The sequence below is a fragment of the Pristiophorus japonicus genome, chromosome 14, assembly GCF_044704955.1.
Source record: "Pristiophorus japonicus isolate sPriJap1 chromosome 14, sPriJap1.hap1, whole genome shotgun sequence".
NCBI lineage: Eukaryota > Metazoa > Chordata > Chondrichthyes > Pristiophoridae > Pristiophorus > Pristiophorus japonicus.
Genome location: NC_091990.1, coordinates 128,048,098 through 128,070,095, shown reverse-complemented (window position 1 = coordinate 128,070,095; position 21,998 = coordinate 128,048,098). Strand labels below are relative to the sequence as shown.

Here is a 21,998-nt window from a genome sequence, read left to right as displayed (position 1 = left end):
TAAAAAGTGCAAGTTTTAATTTTTGATGAGATGTTATACTGGCTTAAGAGGAGCAGATTTTAACAAAGGCACAAACATCCTGTGCCTGGCAGAGGTTGCAATAATTTTTGAAAATGTAGATTTTAGTGATTTCAGAAAATAATTTTGAATGTTTGAATTAAATCCCACATTCATAGAATCACAGAATGTTGCCGAATTTTGACCAGATTCTCTGTGTTGTAGGTTTTTTTTATATTGAATATTGAGTGATATAATGTGTGTTCCACCTGGAAGAGACTGGTGGTCCACATGGATCGGGCTTTCAAGGCATCACTCTCCCGCAGATCAGTGGCAGTGATGAGCCACTGACCCAGGGGAGCGGTATGTGATGCCCTCTCTCAGGATGTCAGCACATCCACTCCTTCACCATCGGTTGTCCCTGGCAAATAGGGCATTGATGACCTGCTTGGTGCAGTTGTGCAATGCAAACTGGGAAATGCAGGAATGTCCCTTGAAACAGTCTGGAAGGAGCCGGAAGCAAAAAAAGTTACGTTCGTTGGTGACTTTCACAGCCATTGGCAAAGCACGAGCACCTGGTGCAGCAGGTCGTCGCAGAGAGCAGTGACAGTCTTGTCATGCACTTGTTCCTCGGAGATATTCAGAAAACTCACTCTTAACCTATAGACCCTGTGGGCTGGGTAAGTTCTTTTACGTGCACCACCCTCTCCCTCCCCCGCCCCCCCCCCCCCTCCCCTAACCTACTGTCTTCTAACAGGCTCACCGGCTGCTCCAGCTGGTTGTTGGGGCTGCTGTTGTTGCTCCTCTTCCTCCATCCAAGGCAAAGAAGCAAGAATGGCACCCATGATAAGCTGTGAGTGCATTGTCAGGGTGAGTTTAAAAAAAAATCAGAAACAAGCTGAAAAATCCCTTCGAAATCCAAAAGAGCACAATAGTGCACGAATCCCCATGATCTGAGCACCTGTATCTGAGTGTCCTTTAAATAGTGCTTCCAATGGACCTCTGAAAGTAGCTTTTACTCGGTAAGTTGGCTGCTGGGCAGGACTTATGATTTTTCGAGTTAAAAATGACCGTATTGCAAGTATTCATGAAGTGCCTGCCTGCTTCTGGTGGTCACCTCGACCACCTAAAACAAAGTGCTGGGAAGTAATCGAGCAGATACAGGGTAGTAAGTTTTCAGATGCACTTTTAACTGAGTAGCTGCCCCATTACTGATGAGCAGAATGGTTTAAAATTGCCTCCCACGGCCCCTCCCCCCACTTCCGATTTATAGCAACAATAAAGTAGTTCACTGTTGCCATTCGGTAGGCTATGCTCAGTTAACCTTTTGCATGCCGAATGCCATTTTTATATCCATTTTTATTTCATATTTTCTCCCCTTTTCTTTACTCCTGAGTCACGACGAGATCAAGAACAGGAACCCTCTAGCTCGGGGATACTGAGGTACCAGCACAGTGCTTCAGCTGAGAGATCAGCTAACTCAGCACAGATCAAGGATCATACTTGGGACCCCTTTGATCCACATGGCTCAGCAAGTGCCACACCGGGTGATGCCGTTACGCACTGAGCCATCATGGGGAGGGCGTATGGATGCAGCTTTCCAGATAATATAAGCGAATTTAATCACGTTCAATTGAAATATGAATGGCGGGGGGTGGTCTCCACTGTCTTCTCAATTCATACTTGTTCTGGTGATATAGGAAAATGGTTTCTGTTGTGGTGTGGAAAGCTACTTAGTCACTTAATATATATTCATTATTAAGGCAACTGATATTTTCATGGCCTCCAGAACTTTTAATGCAAAATTACAATGCGTTGGGCACCAAACTATGAGTGTTATAGTGATAACTGTAACCGTTTACAGGATGTGCCATGTTGGTTGCCCTACTTATAAAACTGAAGCTGTACAATAAATTCGCTGCTGTAATTTCATGTGTGATTGTTAATGAAAATAAATTCACATAGACTCCAGTAAAGTAAGAGAGACAACTTTATTGCTAACAGAGCTCTGGGAGAAGAGTTGAGATCCCGCGATCTGAGAACACCTTCTCCCCGAGTGCCTTGTGCCGCGGGGTTATAAGCAGTTTACAGGGGGCGGAATACAATCATTTACATTCATTTACATACAACCAATCAATCCATATGGCAATGCAATTTATTTACATACAACCAATCAATCCATATGGCAACGCAATTTATTTACATAAAACCAATCAATCCATATGGCAACGCAATTCATTTACATACAACTTTTTAGTCCTAGTGAAACCTGATAGTATGGTGCGAGTTTGGGGGCCCTTCCTCTGTATCTTCTTTTGTGGTTAGTTATTTTGTTGCAAAGCTTTCTGTGAAACAGTGGCCTGCATCTGGCCAGGAGTCACTTGTTGCTGCAGAGTTCATATCAGGGACACAGATAGGCTTCTTGGTACAAAGTTCATTTAGTGGTGGCTTACCCCATCCTGCTTTGCTATGTCCGAAAATCCACTCCAACAGTTCCCCCTGTTGGTCCTGGAGGATGTTCAGGAAATCCAGATGACCACAAAGAAGGTGGCTCAGTGCCTACCTTTCATAGGTAGAGATCTGTGCCTGCGTCGTCCACTCCGTCTTCCTCGGCTTCTCCGGGTGTTCCCATCAGATGTTCTTTTCCGGTGATCACGCTGGCAACCGGCACTAGTCGGGCCATCATGACTTTACAGCAGATATTAAAACATCCGATAATCAAGCCACAAGTAATTATTATTACAACAAGAATAACTGCTCCATGCGTTAAATAGGACCCCCAGGATCCCCCTAATAGCCAGTCAAGCCAGCTATTCCCCCTTTTTGGACCTTGTCTGAACTCGTCAAGCTGCTTTCTTATGGCATCAATGGCTTTGGTGATATTGTATGATTCATCCGTAACATGCGTTATACATTTGTCTCCTATTATTGAACCAGCTCTACATCAGTGTTGCTAACACTCGTGAACTGCTTATACCACCAATTTCTCGGTTCCCTTGAATTTGAGCCCGATCCTACCAATTGGGTAGGATCCTATCAAACGGGTATGCCCATGTTTCTGAGCTGACATGAGTTCCGTTGCACTGACCGCAGATAACTTGCCTCCCTGCGGTCACGTTCAGGCATCTTTGCTCGTTACAGGTGCAAGTAAACTGGCCTCTATGCACTCGACAGTGCTGACGGGCACACTGTGTCTGCACTCAGGTGGCGTTCTCGGGGACCAGGGCATATACACACCCCCATCCTTGCCCCGAGAAGCAAAGCGGGTTTCATCCTTTCCCGGGACCCCCTGCACACAGGATCTGTGGGATTTATTAATTCCACGCATCTTCCCTGTATACCCCTTCTATATTCGCCCGTTTGTCCCTCACAGGGTGCGTCCGAGGTATCCGCCGTATATAAGTCACAGGGGGTCCACCCAGGGGTGGCCACGAACAGGGCCTCTACTGATTGGGCTAGTGGGTAACACATGGTTCGATTGCCGTGTAAACATATATGGGGCTTGAAAAACAAGTTATCTTCTAATCCTATTAGCTTTACAACTGTGACAACATAGATTATATACGCTATCTTAGAAATGTTTGTTACGCTCAAACAATACAATATTTACACATTAGCAGTAGCCGTAATTTGGACTTGCTTGCAGTCGTCACCTATTCGGGGTGCATAAACAAGTATCCTGGTTACATTATCGTAAATCAGATGTCTTATGTTTACTCATTAGTTTCTTTGTACAATTTCAATTGGGTCCAATGTTTCCATACACTCTTCCCTCTTATGTCCAGACAGGCACAGGTGTCTCCATTGATTATGACCTCATATGGGCCATTCCATTTTGGTGCAAACCCTGGTTTTTCAGGTAATGTTTTTACCATGACGCGACGTCCCGCCATCGGGACGTCAGGGAGCCTTTCAAGCTCTTTCTGAGCATCTCTCTCTTCCTGATTGTCTCTTACCAATTTACGCATCCCTTTGAGTTGAGTGCTTAGTTCCAAAACATACCGTTTAATTTTGTCTTTTAATGGGCCTACGTCAGCCCCACCTGTGATGATGCTTTCTGGTAATTGCATCGTCCTTCCTGTCATTAGTTCATAAGGGGTTAATCCGGTTGTCCGGTTTACCGTGACTCTTATCTTCATTCATATAATAGGTAATACTTCTGTCCACGTTCTTCCTGACGTTTGCATGGCCTTGGCCAGGGCGTTCTTAAGGGTACGGTTCATGCGCTCTACCATTCCAGAACTCTGGGTGGTAGGGGATGTGGAATTTTTGTTTTATGCCCATCAGCTGGCCTACTGTTTTTACAATCTTCCCGGTGAAGTGGGTGCCTGTCGGAAGAGGCACTCCCCATTGGGGAATCACCTGCTCGGTCAATATCCTTGCCACTGTTGAGGCAGTGCAATCACGTGTGGGGAAAGCTTCCACTCACCGGGTAAATTGATCTATAATAACTAGGCAATATCTTTTTCCATGGGATGGAGGCAAAGGACCTGTGAAATCAATTTGTAAATGTTCCCATGGCCCCCGTGGATGGGGTTGGTGTCCTATTTTAATTTTAATGGGCCTGCCTGGATTATATTGTGCGCACGTAACGCATCGATGGCAATGTTTGGCAATATCTCTCCCCATCCCCTTCCATCACCAATCTCTTCCAAGACTCCCGATCATGGCCTCTCGTCACGAATGGGACAGGCCATGGTGCAACTCCAATAAGGTATTCTGTATGCATTCAGGTGCCATTACCTTGTCGTTTCGTCTCCAAATGTTATCCTTTCCTTGCGTTGCGCCCTGCTTTGTCCACATACCTATTTCCTCCTCAGAAGTGTCCTGGTGTAGTTTCTCGATACTTATCTGTTCGTCTCGGACCCCAGCGGCGCTGACTGAGGCTTCCTCACACTCCCCTTGTTCTAATGCCTCTTGTGCAGCTAAGTCCACAGCTTGATTTTCCTGGTGACTCAGCCAGTCTGGACTGGTTCGGTCCGGTTCCCTTTGGTGGGCTTTAATTTTAATGACCGCTACCTGTTTTGGTTTATTACTGGCTGCGAAGGGAGCTTCTATTCTCAGCTGGTGTTTTATGGGATGTCCGCTGGTTGTGATAAAACCCCTCCTCCCCCATGGTGTTATATAATCGTGTACTACTCCGAATGCATATCTACTGTCCGTATAGATATTAACGATCTTACCCTCTGATAGTTCCAGTGCACGGGTGAGGGCTACCAATTCTGCCACCTGAGCTGACGACCCCCCATTAATTCGCCCTGATTCGACTGTCTCTAGATCCTGGTTAACTACAACCCATCCTGTACGAGGTAGTCCCGCTACGTATTTTCGCGAGCCGTCCACAAACAAGGTTTGTTCTGCGGTTTGAAGGGGCGTGTCTTTTATTCTATCCTCTTCCATGGCCATATCCACGTCCCCGCAATCGTGGGGCCCTCCGCGGGCTTTTCCCCTACATCTCTAATTATAGTTACTGCTATGTTGGGTGGCAAGAGGACTGCTTCCCACTTTGCCCGTCTCATATCAGTTTTTCTGTGTTTAACATTTCTACCAACGTGTGTTTGGTGTGGAGAATGATGTTTCCGGTCATGACCACGGGCTCGCTTATTTTTACTGCCCAAGCTGCGCAATCTAACGCAGCTATACATCTGGATAATCCGGTCACCACCGGACCTTCGGCGGTGGAGTAATAGGCTATAGGTCTCCTTTTATCCCCATGGTCTTGGGTGACCACGGCCGTATAGAACCCAGCTTCATTGGTACAGTGGATGTGGAAATCTTTACCCATGTCAGGCAGTCCCAATCCAGGTGCGGAGACTAGTTCTGACTTGAGTTTATTATACGCCTGTTCTTGTTCAGGGCCCCACTCTATAAGGTCTAGGGCCGGTTTTCCTCCCTTTACTAGTCTTTGTATAGGCTCGGCAATCTTTGCAAACTCAGGGATAAAGTTCCGGCTGTAATTAAAGAGACTCAGTACCTTCCTCACCCCCCCCTTACCGTTACTGGTCTAGGCATGTCCTTGACAGCCTTTTTCCTATCTGAGGGCATTTCTTTCAACCCCTTTGAAAGGCAGTACCCTAGGTATAGGACTTGGGTTTTCCCTACCTGGGCTTTCTTGGGGTTGACCTTAAGGCCTGCCGTCTCCAAAGCTCATAACACCAGGTATAGGGTTGCCTGATGTCCCTCCTTGGTTTCTGAAGCTATTAATATGTCATCGACATATTGTAAAATACTATTTCCTGCCGGTACTTCCATTTGTTTTAGTACGTCGCTCATGACTCGGTGGAATATGGCAGGACTATTATGGAACCCTTGTGGTAATCGGGTCCAAGTATATTGTTTATCCTCCACCGTGAAGGCGAATTTCTCTTGTGATTCTGGGTCGAGGGGAAGTGCCCAGAAGCCATTGGCTATGTCCAGGACTGTAAAGATTTTATGTTCAGGGGATAATCCATTAAGGATTGTGGAGGGACTGGCCACTATCGGGTATAGTTTGGGGGTGACCTTATTAAGTGCGGAGTAGTCAATGGTTAGTCTATAACTCCCATCTGGCTTCCCTACTGGCCATGTTGGGGAGTTAGTGGTGCTAACAGTTTCTCTTAAGATACCTTTTTCCACTAGTCCCTTTACTATTTCTACAACTGCTGTTCTGGCTTCGGGTCTTATACGGTATTGCTGGTGTGGTTTATGAGATGGTCCAGGGACCTTAATAGGGTCCATGTCTGCCTTTCCAGTATCCAATTTTGTCTGTGCCCAAACCCCGGGCACAGAGGCACAAATGCCGCCATATCCTCCAGTCTCGGTATGCCAGTTGTTTTTTGTGGCTGTTGCTACACCTAAACTTTCCATATGGTGAGCTATCTGTCCCAAATCTACCTTACTGCCATCTGCCTTTGGCCAATTTCCCCTTGCCACAATCAATCAGGGCCTGAAATTCCTTCATTACGTCATTCCCCAATATTGTTCCCTCACGATTCTTGCATATATAAAATCTCATGGGTATACATAAATTATCAATTTCCACCACTTGGGTGGTGCTCAGATGGGCCAGTGTTGGCCGTTCATCTATTCCGTTTATTAAAGCCTTTTTGTTGGTTACGGGAAGGGGTAGATTAGTAATGGATATTGAGGCTCCAGTGTCCACTAGCATCTCACACTGTCGGCCCCCTACTAGTGCAGACACATATATCCTTCCCTCCTTTTTACTTTGTACAGGGGCCGCCAGGCATCACAGGGTGGCTTTGTACTCCTGCCACTGCTGGTATTCCTGTTCTGACAGGGTCCTTGCCTTATTAGGATAGCCATTTTTACTATTGCAGGTCGCGTCTAAATGTCCCTTTTTGCCGCAATATGTGCATTGTTTTTCCATGCGTTTCCCCTTACATTCTTTGGCAAAGTGACCCACCTTCCCGCAGTTATGGCATGTCCCCTTTTTCTGTTCTCCCCCCGTCCCTGCTGCAAAAACCCTTTCTTGTTTTATCTTTGTTTGGGATTTTTCATCGCCCCCTCCCTGGACGCCACGAGCCCACTCGACCAGTTCATCATAATCCTGGGTTACAGTTACTCCCATTTTTATAATGGTCTGGTGTGCAGCGGATAGTCCATCCTTAAATGCCTGGATAAATACTCGGTCGCCGCGGCTCGGGTTTCCCTGTCCAGAGCATTCTTGATATATCTGGAATAATCGTTCCCCATACTCTGAGGCTCCTTCCCCCTTTTGTTGTTTGGTTGTAGTAATTTTACTCCAATTAGTAGGGGCATTACCTAAAACTCGTTGGATCTCGGTTTTAAAAGGGCCAAAGGCCGCCTGTTGACCATCTACTTCAGTGGTTAAAGGTACCGCGTGTGTCCAACGTCCCCCTGAAAAGTCGGCATTGGCTGCTAGCGTGGCTTCTCCGGCCACTACTCTCCACTGATCTGTCGGGCAAGCCGCTCGGACTAGTTGGTGGATATCTCTGAGGTGTAGTTGGTGGCCCATCCAAACTGTATCCAGCTCTGCCCAAAATTTGGTATTCGCACATCGGGGTTATAATTTGCCCAGGGATGCCATTATCTGCTGTCTCTCGCCGGGGGTAAATGGTTTATAGGTTGCAGTGGGATTCGCTGCAGTTCCTCCCCTGGTGACTGGCGCCGCTGGGAAGGTTTCTAGATCTTCCTGACCCGGGGCTGTTGCCTCACCTTGGTAATCTTCGTAAGGGGACAGTGAGGCTGTTTCTCCCCCCCCCCCCCCCCCCCCCCCACCATTGGGAACGGTTCTGAATCTTCTAACACCAGGCATTTCTTTTCCCATTCCCTACATTTTCCTTATGCTGACTTAATTGTTTACTTTTCTCTTCCCTTTTCTCTCTAACGTCCTTTACTTGCTCAATTAGTCCTGCTAACTGATGTACTAGTAATACTCCGGCCTTTTTGGTTTTATCTTTCTTTTGTTTTGCCATCCAATTTTGTTGTTGTTCTAATGTCTGGGATACATCCCAGCCATCTTTCTGCATTTTTTTAAATTAAGACTTGTCGATCGGTCATGTAAGAGTTAATTAGGGACCCGGGCGGTCCACATGTAACGTCCGTTTCCTTACCTGCCATTGAAGATGTTTATTCTATGTTCCTGTATTTACCTTTAGTTTATGGAATTTCCGAACTTAAATACTTACGGCCACGATTCACCTCGCAGAGACCTCTTGTCTTGCTTGCGAAGATTAACGTGTTTCCTTACCACCGGAGTCCGGCTCTTGGTTGGAGTGATCAACTCCCTTCTGCACCGATTTCTATATCACCTTCTATGAACATTGGACTAAAATAATCAACCCCCGCATCACTAATTACGTTACTTTCAGTCTTCGTTGTATGCCACTACAGTCTGAATTTCTTAACTCTTATCACATACTATCACATGCTATCACATACTATCAAGTTATGTCTCTTTACTTACTTAATCTATTTTATTCATTCGATACCACTTCGCCGGCCAGCCACTTCCCCCAGTATAATTTCTGGGTGGTCAGAAATTGACTACTGTCCCATTCTACTTGGTCATACGACTATCCAGCTCCGCGGTATCCTGCCGACTACGCCAATTTGTTAATGAAAATAAATTCACATAGACTCTAGTAAAGTAAGAGAGACAACTTTATTGCTAACAGAGCTCTGGGAGAAGAGTTGAGATCCCGCGATCTGCGAACATCTTCTCCCCGAGTGCCTTGTGCCGCGGGGTTATAAGCAGTTTACAGGGGGCGGAATACAATCATTTAAATTCATTTACATACAACCAATCAATCCATATGGCAACGCAATTCATTTACATACAACTTTTTAGTCTTAGTGAAACCTGATAGCATGGCACGAGTTTGGGGGCCCTTCCTCTGTATCTTCTTTTGTGGTTAGTTATTCTGTTGCAAAGCTTTCTATGAAACAGTGGCCTGCATCTGGCCAGGAGTCACTTGTTGCTGCAGAGTTCATATCAGAGACAGCAGATAGGCTTCTTGGTACAAAGTTCATTTAGTGGTGGCTTACCCCATCCTGCTTTGCTATGTCCGAAAATCCACTTCAACAGTTATAATATCACTGCTTTGCCAAATTATAATTTGATCGCACACTCCAGCCAACAGGGCGAAAGGCAGAGAAAAGAAGAAATCACGACAATTATATATGTTATATATACAGTTATGCGCTTTGGAGTACGTTGCAAAACAGGAACACATTGATGAGTTGAGATAATGTTAATAATCTCCAATCTGTGTTTTAATCTATAATTATCAAGTGGTTTGCATTTATTATGGTTTAAGGTATTGACAGACAATGGACATCAGCACTGGTAATTCTAGAAAGAATCACAAGATACAACAATTCAGTCTTAAGATATTTATTTCCCCAAGCCGACCTATTTTTATTGGGATATTATGCTGTGAGCAACTGATTTATCAGAGATCATGTGCCAATCCATCAGGCACTCCATTTAAAGCAACTTTACTTAGGGTATGTTTTCAATAAGGTCGATTTACATTTAGCTCTACAACATTACAGAGCTTAGGATTGTTTTACAAGCCTTGGGAGTGGTACCAGCTTTTTCCCAAGATACTAATAATGTGCAAGGAATCGTCTCCAGTAGCCTTTGGTGTGCTTGTTTTTCATCCATGTTTGTTTATCTATGAATGAATAACTGTGACTAATAGACTACAGAGGCCTTCTAATGTTGGTTCGGTTCAAGAAAATACAGATGTGTGCATTCATTTTAATACACAAACCAATGCAATGGCTCATTCCTTCAAAAGATTGTGGTTTAATCCAAAGAAAATGTTTATATTTTAAGTACTTAATCTCGCAAGCATTAACTGTAATAATGTGCCATTCATTATTCTACATAATGAATTTCCTGTTTTGTTCAATCTGTTTAGATTCTGTCATCGGTTCAAGTAGTGATCATGTTGGCCTTTATTCTAAATGCAGTAGTGTCTGTTCTTTGAGAGTTCCTATGCTCAAAGTTAAATGTGATATATATTTTTTTTATTGACCATGTAAAATTTTAAATGGTTCTGCATTCATACTAGTTTGTGATTGATGCCTTGCGCACATGGTTACACAGCATGTCCTCAGCATGTGAACTGTTCAGATGGGGTGACTCTGATGACACTGCATTAATCTGCATCAGCTGTTGTGATTTTCCTTGACGCGTCGAGGTGTGATTCCTATTAAGAAAGTGGTAAAATGTTAGACCATGACCTCTTTTATTTGGTTCATCTCCAATCAGTGTGATGCCATAGTGTGTGTCTATATCATCAGATGGGCAGGCTGAAGTGCTGAAAAAGGGATAACATGTTCTTTAATCATTTTTTATAAGCCTTAATCATGCCATCGAGCAGATTCTGTTTTTGCATAATATGGATTTAAATTTTAACAAACGCTGTTTGAGGAACTAGAACAGGGGCAGAAATTCTGAGTGGTTACCTGGAATGAATAATAAGAAAGTAAACTCAGTATAATTTTGCAAAGGTCTATGCTGATTAGGAATGAAAAATTCATTTTCAGTGCAGTTCAGGTGGTCAGAAGCCAGATTATAATGTTCCATTTACTTTATAGTAAATGACAGGAATAGCATTGAAGGCAACCCTATAAAGTAAGCAAAGTGATGGTCATGTTGTCAGAGGCATCAACATGCCCTTTGGAAGGAGTTTTTCCTGGTGCGTTCTATCTCTGAGTACGCGCGGTGTAAAATATAAACATCTGCAGATGGCGTCATGGACATCGTGCTTCCTCAGTTCATTTTGTTATCTGCTTGTGATAGTGGAGGACTAGAAACATCGTGGTCAGAAAGCCCTTCTCAACTTCAAAGCATGGGGATTTGAATCTCATGGGGCAAGCATTTAAAAGAAGGATGCTAACTGAACAATATTATTAGAGAGCATGTCAAACATTCTGGAAGGTTTGGCAATGGCTATGGAGGAGTCCACTGTCTGCAGATGTGCATTATTACTTAGTTCAACTGCAGTCTACCATGAACTCCAGTGACATCTAAATTAGAGCTTGGAGAGATTCCGGACCTTCAAACAGTAGAAGAATCTCTTGTGAATGCTCCCACTGCTGATATAGAGGCCTTGGGCTCTAGTCTTCGAGAGTCTGTCCTGTTCAGCTTCAATATGCTGAAGGATTGGACGGAAAGGTAGTTGTGCCAGGGTCACGTGGACAGCTGTATGGGTATGGGGGCATAAGGATGGATAAGTGTCGACCTTGGCTCAGTGGTAGTAGTCTGACCTCTGAGTTAGAAGGTTCAAGCCCCACTCCAGAGACTTGAGCATATATTCTAGGCTGACATTCCACTGCAGTGCTGAGAGAGCGTTGCACTGTCAGAGTTACCATCCTGCAGATGAGATGTTAAACCTCTCAGTTGGCATAAAATATACTTTTCTTCTCTCTTTATTTTGTTCTCTCTCTCCTGCCTCTGGTGCAGTTGAGTCCAATGCACATCTCTCCTTTCATCTTTTTCTTCCCCTTCCAAAGAATATAAGAGAGTAATATCCCTTGGGGTTATAATATCCAGACTTTTTATTGTGTTGGTAAAAATCAGAGACAAAAGTCCCCCCCCCAAAAAAGTGACAAAAATAATATACAAAAATTTAACTCTTACAAACCAGACGCTAAAGCCTATGCTTGTACATGTTCCAAATAAAATTACAAGCTGGTCCCTCTTTCAACATTAACTTGCTGTCAGCTCAGCAGCTTCTTTGTGGACGCAAAGCACATTTCTATTGAAAAGGTGAGGAATCGTGCATTGATTTCCATGCATTGATTTCCATGCATTGATTTCCATGTTATTACCACATATGAATATATTAAAATGAAGCTCTCACATGGTTTGCTGGCCTAAACGGCAGGGTGACTATCCTGCGAACACATGAAGATTGACCACTTGAGTGAGACACTGGAATGCTTCTTTAACCAAGGAGTGATGCCTTCAGGAGAGGACAACTGGGAATGGAAGAACTTTTTCAGAAAAAGAATGAAGAAAAAAGAATATGGTGCAGAATTTATACCAATACGGACGTTTGCTTTACACCAAACTCTCAGAACAAGCTAATTATTTTGGTGTACCATTTACACAGTAACCACATTGACTGTGAGGAGCATGAAATTACATCAAATGGTATCATGCCAAATTAATTAATACAGCTTGTCACTCTGGTAGAACTATTTAATAGACTATTTTCTTTAGAATATAGTTAATTAAACAAAATTCCATGAGATGCATTTGCAACACTGATATTCCAGGGCATGGAAGACAGACAATGAGGAAAAGTGGACATGCCACTTGTAAAAAGGGAAGTAGAAACATAAGTTACAGATGTATTTTTTAGCCCCATTTTTTTTTTTTTTACAGTTTTTCACATGATAACCTCCTCCTTGGCTTTATAGCAGTGTCACTTGAGTCAACAACTATGAATTGCATGAGAGTGATCCAGTTTCTCATCCTCTAATTTTCCTTCCTTTCCTCCACCCTTGTGAAGAAGTGCTCAGTATGTTTGGTGTCACTTGCTTGACAATTTGTCAAAGATCACAGGAACTTGGCGCATGGGTATTTGCGGGTGTGATTTCACATCCTGTTACTTTGCAGCACAGCTTAGCACACAAGCATCAATGTACTATGCCGGCTCAATTGGACTTAATCATTATGTGGAATCACATTGAAGTGCATTAATGATGTGATCTTCAGAGTGCTTTTGATATTAAAAATGCTAATATCAATATCAAATCCGACTCAATTACAGTATTCAATACACCAATTCAGATCGTCACGAGATGACCCATAGGGCTATATTCCTTTTGCTAACTAATCTGAATGGTTAGACCGAAGTACGGTCAGATATATTTATGGGAGAATATGTTATCTTAGGAATGCATTTGTTTATAATAAATACTTTGTAAAATAAAAATTAAAAGGCCACTTGTGGTATACAAAATATAAAATAACGTTTTATAACACTGTCTTTGGGAGCCTGAAGAATTGTAATTATAGTCAAGGGCACACATACTAAATGTATGTTTTTTTTCTCTCTGCTGAGGAGTGACACAAATACAGTAGAATGTCTCTGATCAAAAGTTATAATGTATCAAAAATATGTATTGCATTTGATATCTTTATATTGAGGTTTGTGGGATCTCTTGGGCATGTACTGCCACATGTTTTCACTGTATAGTGATTGGAGTACTAAAAATATTGCCAGTTCAAGCTACTTGAAAATAAATCTGTAGAAATGAATAGTAAATAACATCAAATAGAACCTAAGTTTCACTATGTGCAGTCAACCAATTCATATTACAGTGTAGCTGCGATTAATGAATCGGTTGGTTATTTAAAATAAGATATGATATTATCTAAGCCTGTGTCAAATGTTAGTAGTTCATACACAACTAATACAAATTAAATTAAACAGTAGAAGCGTACCACTGTCGTACAAACATTCAGCATGTAATAACTTAAGCTTTAATGTTATATTGAGATAAAAGCACATTCAAAATCAGCATGAAGAGTCAGATGTGCTTTTGACTCTATGCGAAGCAGATTTAAATCTGTTTGCAATTACATTTACTGGTGTCTCGCAGTCTGCTGTAGTTATCTTTCAGCATTTTTTACATAGCTCCATAAAAGCAATTTTTACGCTTTTCAACAAGTCAGTATGAGGTGTGCAGATTATCCTGTCAAATCTGAAAAACGTGTTCTCTTCCATCTATATAGTGACTGTTCCTTCTGATTTCTGTTGTTAGTTAGTTGTAGTGTTGGCACGTACTATGATGGCGAACAGGAGAAGTGTATGTTATGTCCTGCTGGCACATATCAGGATGAAGAAGGACAGCTTTCGTGTGAGCCCTGCCCAAACCCTGAGAGCCAAGGGAACCAAAGGTCAACTGGTGCACGTAATGTTTCAGAATGTGGAGGTGAGGTATTTTGACAAGCTAATACAAATGGAACAGTGATAAAATATGGTACAATTAAAATGCTGGAAATGCACAGCAGGTCTCTCGGCTTCTGAAAGATAAAGATAGATTGTCATCTCAAGTGTAACATTCATTAGAGCCTAAAAGTAATTCTTTCAAATGCCATGAGAGTGAAGCTCGAGCTTTGTGAGTTAGAAAGTTGTAGGTTCAAGCCCTGCTTCAGGATTGGAGTACATAATCTAGGCTGACACATCAATGCAGTACTGAAGAAGTGCCACATTGATGAAGGTGTCATTTCTTAGTTCAGACATTGAACCTAGATCCCAATTTCCTGCTCGGGTAATGTTAAAGCTCCCATGGTACTTTCAAAAAAGACTTCTCCTGGTCAACATTAACCCCTCAACCAACACTACCAAAAACAGAATATCTGGTGATTAATCTCATTGCTGTTTGTGGGACCATACTGTGCACAAAATGGCTGCTGCAATGTCTACATAACAACAGTGACTACACTTCAAAACTACTTCATTGGCCGTGAAGCATTTTGGGATGTCAATGACACTTGTATAAATGCAAGTTGTTTCTTAAATTTACATTTTTAATGTAATTTTATTCATACTTTTTTTGAGTGGTTTCAAGGGTAGCTCTCAAAGGTACCATTGGGGGACAAAAAACAACTTGAGCTAAATAGTTTATATTTGACCACAGATGACAGAGATAATCTGCAGTACATATTATAAAGGTGGGACTTGAAATTCCATTGAAGTGCACCATTGGTGCAGGCACACACTAGGCATGAGGTGGAGAGCAGACTTGGGGCAGATGCCGTGAGCACAGTTTGAATTCAAAGCCCAGGGTTTTGCACTTGGGCAGCACTGAGAAAGCAGTTTTCCTGAGTTAGGCAGCAGTACCCTCTGGATAGCATTGAAACGCCTTTTGAAATTCTTTTTACCCTCAGAGAGCTAGAAAACAGCAAGGATTTTCAGAGGTTTCATTACAGGGAGCTCTGCCATTACCTGAGCTGGGCACCCATGTAGGTGGGTCCAAAGACTCTGTCCGAGTTCCTTGGACATGTCAGCAGAGACGTGCCTTGGGCAGCTACGAATAACCACTGAGACCTTTTGGAATTATGCCCTCGAGGTGGACATGGTAGCACCAGCAGAAACGTTGTGGTTAGAAGTTGTGATAGACGTGTGCACAACCTGCTTGGAACAGGGGTGTCAGTAAGTGAATGTGTATCATGCAGCTAGATTGCTTTAAAAGAACTAAGGGTATTAAGGTCCCAAAAGGTGTGAGAGTGGTAAGGTTTTTGATTCTACGTTGCATCTCCTGGGTATGCAGGAGATGCAGAGAATTGGCTTCAAGGCTGTGTGAGGGCTTTGTGTGGGTGAGGAGTATTTATGAAACAGGCAGCACTTTGCAGAAAGCAATCTTTGGGTCAACATGCGATCCATCGCACTGTTGGGTAGCATTTCCTTGCCACATTCCGTTAACCCTGCCAGCTCCTTCTGCATCTGTTCCCAGGTCCTGCAGCTACTATACATGGTGTTGAGCTTGCTAACCACCAGCTCCAGCAATGGGGCACTGTTGTCCTCTGGGGACAGTGCCTTGAAGTGCCAAATTGAGCAATTCTCCTCTCACTCACTTCACTGAATGTCTAATTAGCCATCATCAAATGGGGTTGGGTGTTATGCCACTCCTTCACTCTCATTTATGCCTCCCTATTGGATTTCCTTCCACTTCATTTAAATCTGTCCCTTCTCCCCCAGGCCCCTCCCCAGCCTTGGCCAATGCTGACCATTATCTAAAAATGATTTTTGAAGTTTGATCAAGGATGAAATAATTAGTTGTCCCTGTATACTTTTAAGTGTGCACATCCTTTTGATTTGGGTCTGCTGGTGAGAATTTATAGTTCCCCTGTTGGGCTTGGTCCCTCCAGAAGGCCACAGTTGCATGGGCAGCAATGACTATTCAAATGAGCTGAAGCAGATTCTGAGCTAGCATAATGATGGACCTATTTTACTTCCACCCTCCTCATGCAACACTCAAACCATTACAGTGTCATAACAGTATCAGAACTGTCAACATTGTGGAATTGTTTTGAATCATATTTGTGATTAACAAGACAGATTGGATGCAAGCCCCTTTAACCATATGGAGAAAGGCTTGTTCTTCCGAATGGCATGCACAAAGTAGCTGTTTTTAAACCAAAACTGATTTGGCAGCTCTGTCGTACAGAGACCACAACAAATGTGAAAGATAAAACAGAAAATTAATGGTAGAAATCATTTTTTGTGGTTCAGTTCATAAATGTGCTATGTAGTGTCTTAGTGAGCCATAGAGAACAGGAAGGTTGTAGTTACAATCAAGGCACGTTGTTTCCTATTATCAGTCAGTGGTGGGGTACTGCTGTTGGCCTGTGTCCCTGGGCTAGAGAGGGCAAAAATTAGCCAGAGTTCTCTGTCAGACAGCTGTTTTGTGACCCCCTCCAGAATGTGCATGTGTGACAATCAGAGTTGATGAGAATTATCCCCCCCCACACCAATAGTTAAATTGCCTACCAACAGTCACTACGTAGCCTCACTCATGAAGGATATCATCATAGAAAAATTATGTCACAGAAGGAGGCCATTTGGCCCATCATGTTTGGGCTGGTCGAAAAAGAGCTACCCAGCCGAATCCCACCTTCTAGCACTAGGTCTGATATGTCCTTACTATACGGTATAAATGCAGACGAGGCCCATACTTGAGAGAAGGTTACTCTGTGACCAGTTACCTTTATTACCAAGACCTCAAGTGATGAAGGTGGGTGGAGCTTCTCCTTTTATACCTGAAGGTCCAGGTTAGGAGTGTCTTCCACAAGTTCACCCCATTGTGGTCAATGTTCTCAAGGTGTACAACTTAGGTCAGCTTATACATGGGTTACAATGATGGTTGAATACATGACATAACCTCCCCCGCAAAATCTTATTGGGATCACAGGTTAAGTCTCTCTGGTGGTTTACGCTCCCTTGTAGAGCGCCTGAGTTGGGGCTCCGGTTGTTGGGCACTGGCTTGAGTGTCTGCTGTTTGCGGTGCCTCAGGCCTGTCCGGACTGCCCACAGTGACTGGGCTCTCCTCCACTTCGTTCCGTGTTCGGTCACCTGTGGTGGAGTAAACTCTACGTCGTGTTCTTCCTCTGCTTCTTCTATGGGGTTGCTGAACCTCCTTTTAGTTTGATCCACGTGTTTGCGGCAGATTTGTCCATTGGTAAGTTTAACTACCAAAACCCTATTCCCCTCTTTGGCAATCACAGTGCCTGCAAGTCAGCTTAATTAAGGACAAAAGCAGGGTCATTGACATCAATACATCGCGCCCTCGCATTCCTGTCATGGTAGTCACATTGTGACTGATGCCTGCTCTCAACAATTTCTTTCATAGTGGGGTGTATAAGGGATAATCTGGTTTTGAGCATCCTTTTCATTAGTAGCTCTGCGGGTGGAACCCCTGTGAGCGAGTGTGGTCGGGATCTATTGGCCAACAGGAGACGTGATAAGCAGCTTTTTAGGGAACCCCCTTGGATTCTGACCATCCCCTGTTTGATTATCTGCACTGCTCATTTCGTCTGGTCGTTTGAGGCCGGCTTGAACGGTGCCATTCTGACATGGTTGATTCCATTGCCTGCCATGAAGTCCTGGAATTCAGTGCTTGTGAAGCACGGGCCATTGTCGCTGACCAAGACATCCGGTAGACCATGGGCAGCGAACATTGCCTGTAGACTTTCTACCGTGGCAGTGGATGTGCTTGAATTTAAAATGGCACACTCAATCCATTTGGAGTAGGCGTACTACAACCAAAAACATTTTTCCCATGAAAAGACCTGCGTAGTCCACATGGATGTGTGACCATGGCTTGGCGGGCCAGGGGCTAAGGGGGGCTTCCCTGGGTGCGTTGCCCAGCTGAGCACATGTGTTGCACCTGCGAACACAAAAGTTCCAGGTCTGCATCTATCCCTGGCCACCAAACGTGTGACCTGGCAATTGCCTTCATCGTGACAATGCCCGGGTGTTCATTGTGAAGTTCTCTGATAAACACCCCTCTGCCCATCTGGGGCATGACTACTCGGTTTCCCCACAGTAGACAATCGGCCTGAATCGAGAGTTCATCCTTGCGCCTATGAAACGGTTTAAATTCCTCAGGGCATGCCCCGTATGTGGCTGCCCAGTCTCCATTCAGGGCACTTTTCTTAATTAAAGACAGTAGCGGGTCTTTATTTGTCCAGACTTTAATCTGACGGGCTGTCACAGGTGAGCCTTCACTTTCAAAAGCTTCAACAGCCATAATCATCTCAGCAGCATGCTCAGTTGCCCCCTCAGTGGTGGCTAGTGGGAGCCTGCTGAGTGCATCGGCGCAATTTTCAGTGCCTGGTCTGTGCCGAATTGTGTAGTCATAGGCGGCTAACATGAGTGCCCGCCTCTGTATGCGGGCTGATGCATTTGCATTTATGGCCTTGTTGTCGGCCAAAAGGGACGTTAGGGGTTTGTGATCTGTCTCCAGCTCAAATTTCCTGCCAAACAGGTACTGGTGCATTTTTTTTACTGCATATACACATGCTAGCGCTTCCTTTTCTACCATCCTGTAGCCCCTTTCTGCCTGGGACAGATTTCTGGAGACATAAGCTACCGGCTATAACTGACCATTGGCATTCACATGCTGCAACACACACCCGACCCCACAGGATGATGCATCGCACATTAGAACAAGTTTCTTACATGGATCATATAACGTTAATAGTTTGTTGGAGCACGCAATTTGTTATGCTCCAACAAAAGCCCTTTCCTGGCTCTCCCCCCAGACCCGATCGCGACCTTTGTGTCGGAGCACATGTAGCGGCTGTAATAGCGTGCTCAATTTGGGAAGAAAGTTACCAAAATAGTTCAGGAGCCCCAGGAATGAACGTAGCTCCGTCGTATTACGGGGTCTGGGTGCTCTCTGGATCGCTTCCGTTTTGGACACAGTGGGTCTGATCCCGTCTGCTGCTACCCTCCTCCCCAGGAATTCTACCTCTGGAGCTAAGAAGACGCACTTCGCCTTTTTCAGTCGCAGCCCTACCCGGTCCAGTCTGCGTAGCACCTCCTCCAGGTTGTGGAGGTGTTCTTCAGTATCGCGACCCGTGATGAGGATGTCGTCTTGAAAAACCACCATCCTTGGAATTGACTTGAGGAGACTTTCCATATTTCGCTGAAAGATCGCGGCGGCCGAACGAATCCCAAACGGACATCTGTTGTACTCACTCAAACAACTCCTTGTGTGTCGTGATAGTGGTCAGCTTCTTCGACTCACTCGCCAGCTCCTGGGTCATGTAAGCTGAGGTCAGGTCCAATTTTGAAAAAAGTTTGCCACCGGATAGCGTCGCAAAGAGGTCCTCCGCTCTCGGGAGCGGGTACTGGTCTTGGAATGACACCCGATTGATGGTGGCCTTGTAATCGCCACATATCCTGACCGACCCATCCGCCTTGAGCACCGGCACGATTGGGCTCGCCCAGTCACTGAATTCGACTGGCGAGATGATGCCTTCCCTCAGCAGGCGGTCCAATTCGCATTCTATCTTTTCCTGCATCACGTACGGCACCGCTCCGGCCTTGTGGTGCACTGGCCTGGCGTCCGGGTTTATGTGAATCACTACCTTGGCCCCCATGAAAGTGCCGATGCCGGGTTGAAATAATGAGTCAAATTTGTCCAGGACCTGTGAGCATGATACTCGCTCCACAGAATAAATTGCATTGACATCACCCCATTTCCAGTTCATGGCAGCAAGCCAATTCCTCCCCAGCAGTGCGGGACCGTCCCCCGGGACAATCCAGAGTGGCAACCTATTCTCCGAATCTTTGTGGGTCACGACTACCGTGACGCTGCCTAACACCGGAATGATCTCCTTTGTATATGTCCGTAGTTGTGCGTCAATCGGCAATAATTTTGGCCTCCTGGCTTTGGACACCACAACCTTTCGAACTGTTTGATACTCATCAGGGACTGGCTGGCCCCCGTGTCTCGCTCCATTGATACTGGGGTGTCATTGAGGAGCACTTTCATCATTATCGGTGGCATCCTGGTATATGAACTGTATATGTGCTCCACATGAACTCGCTGAACTTCAGCTTCCAGCGATTTCCCCCAGCATTCATTTGGCCTCGTAGGGCTTACATCGGGCCCTTCCTCCTCGTTGATCAACCTGGCTGCAGGCTTCCTGCACATACACGCCAAGTGACCGCTGACATTGCAGTTTCTACAGGTATATTGCTGATACCTGCAAGCTCTGGCTGGGTGTTTGCCTCCACACCTCCAGCATGAGCTGGAGGCCCCGTTGTTGGAAACAAAAGGTCCATTACCAGTCGATCGTCAAGACTGTCTCTGTAACTGTCCTTAAGCGCACCATTAACAGGTGTTGATGGCCCCATTACTGGCCGCATTGTCCATTGCGATGGCATGAATCGCCGTTCAGCAAGCCATTGTCTCTGTTGAATTCCCCCTTTGGGTTCGACTACATGCTGGGGCATGTCCGATTGCCCTTGTCTGCCTAGAGAACTGTGTGCCGCGTTAACAATGTTGACTTCCTGGTTGTTTGCCGCATTTGAGCCAAGATTTTTGTCATACATCATTCTGGTTTCTTCCTCCCCTGAGATAAATGTCTGGGCTATCAGAGCCGCCGCTTCCAAGGTCAAGTCTTTGATCTCAATCAGTTTCCTGAAAACCCCAGCGTGCCCGATGCCCTCAATAAAAAAAAGTCTCGCAGCATCTCCGCTCTGCATGCATCTGGGAACTTACATGGGCTCGCCAGTCGCCGAAGATCTGCCACGAAGTCTGGAACGCTTTGCCCTTCTCGCCACCCCGTCTGTGTGTGTAAAACCGGTGCCTCGCCCATGTGCATGCTGCTCGCCGGTTTAAGGTGTTCCCCGATCAACTTACTGAGCTCTTCGAACGTCTTGTCCGTCGGCTTCTCTGGCGCTAGAAGGTCCTTCATCAGGGAGTACGTTCTGGATCCACAAACTGTCAGGAGATGAGCCCTGCGTTTGTCGGCCAAATCCTGTCCCAACCATTCTTTAGTGACAAAACTTTGCTGTAGTCTCTCAATAAAGTCGTCCCAATCATCACCAACACAGTACCTCTCTTCTGTGCTGCCATGCTCACGTGGTTTAAATCCCAGTTTCTCGTCGCCAATGATACGTCCTTACTATACAGTATAAATGCAGACGAGGCCCATACTTGAGAGAAGATCACTCTGTGACCAGTTACCTTTATTACCAAGACCTCAAGTAATGAAGGTGGGTGGAGGTTCCCATTTTATACCTGAAGGTCCAGGTTAGGAGTGTCTCCCACAAGTTCACCCCCATGTGGTCAATGTTCTCAAGGTGTACAACTTGGGTCAGCTTATACATGGGTTACAATGATAGTTGAATACATGACAAGGTCCGTAGTCCTGTGGTGCACATCCAAGTACTTTTTAAATGTGATGAGGGTTTCTGCCTCTACCACCCTTTCAGGCAGTGAGTTCCAGACCCCCACCACCCTCTGGGTGAAGAAATATTTCCTCATCTTCCCTC

At 44.8% G+C, this 21,998-nt stretch overlaps 1 protein-coding gene across 1 annotated transcript in view; it reads left to right on the top strand.

The window, feature by feature from the left end:
• Window positions 1–21,998, top strand: part of LOC139279487 (signal peptide, CUB and EGF-like domain-containing protein 2) — a 182,032-nt gene that overhangs the window by 127,802 nt on the left and 32,232 nt on the right. Inside the window, exon 17 of the mRNA XM_070898615.1 lies at window positions 14,248–14,418. Coding sequence (XP_070754716.1) covers window positions 14,248–14,418 — 171 coding nt within the window. The remainder of the gene's footprint in view (window positions 1–14,247; window positions 14,419–21,998) is intronic.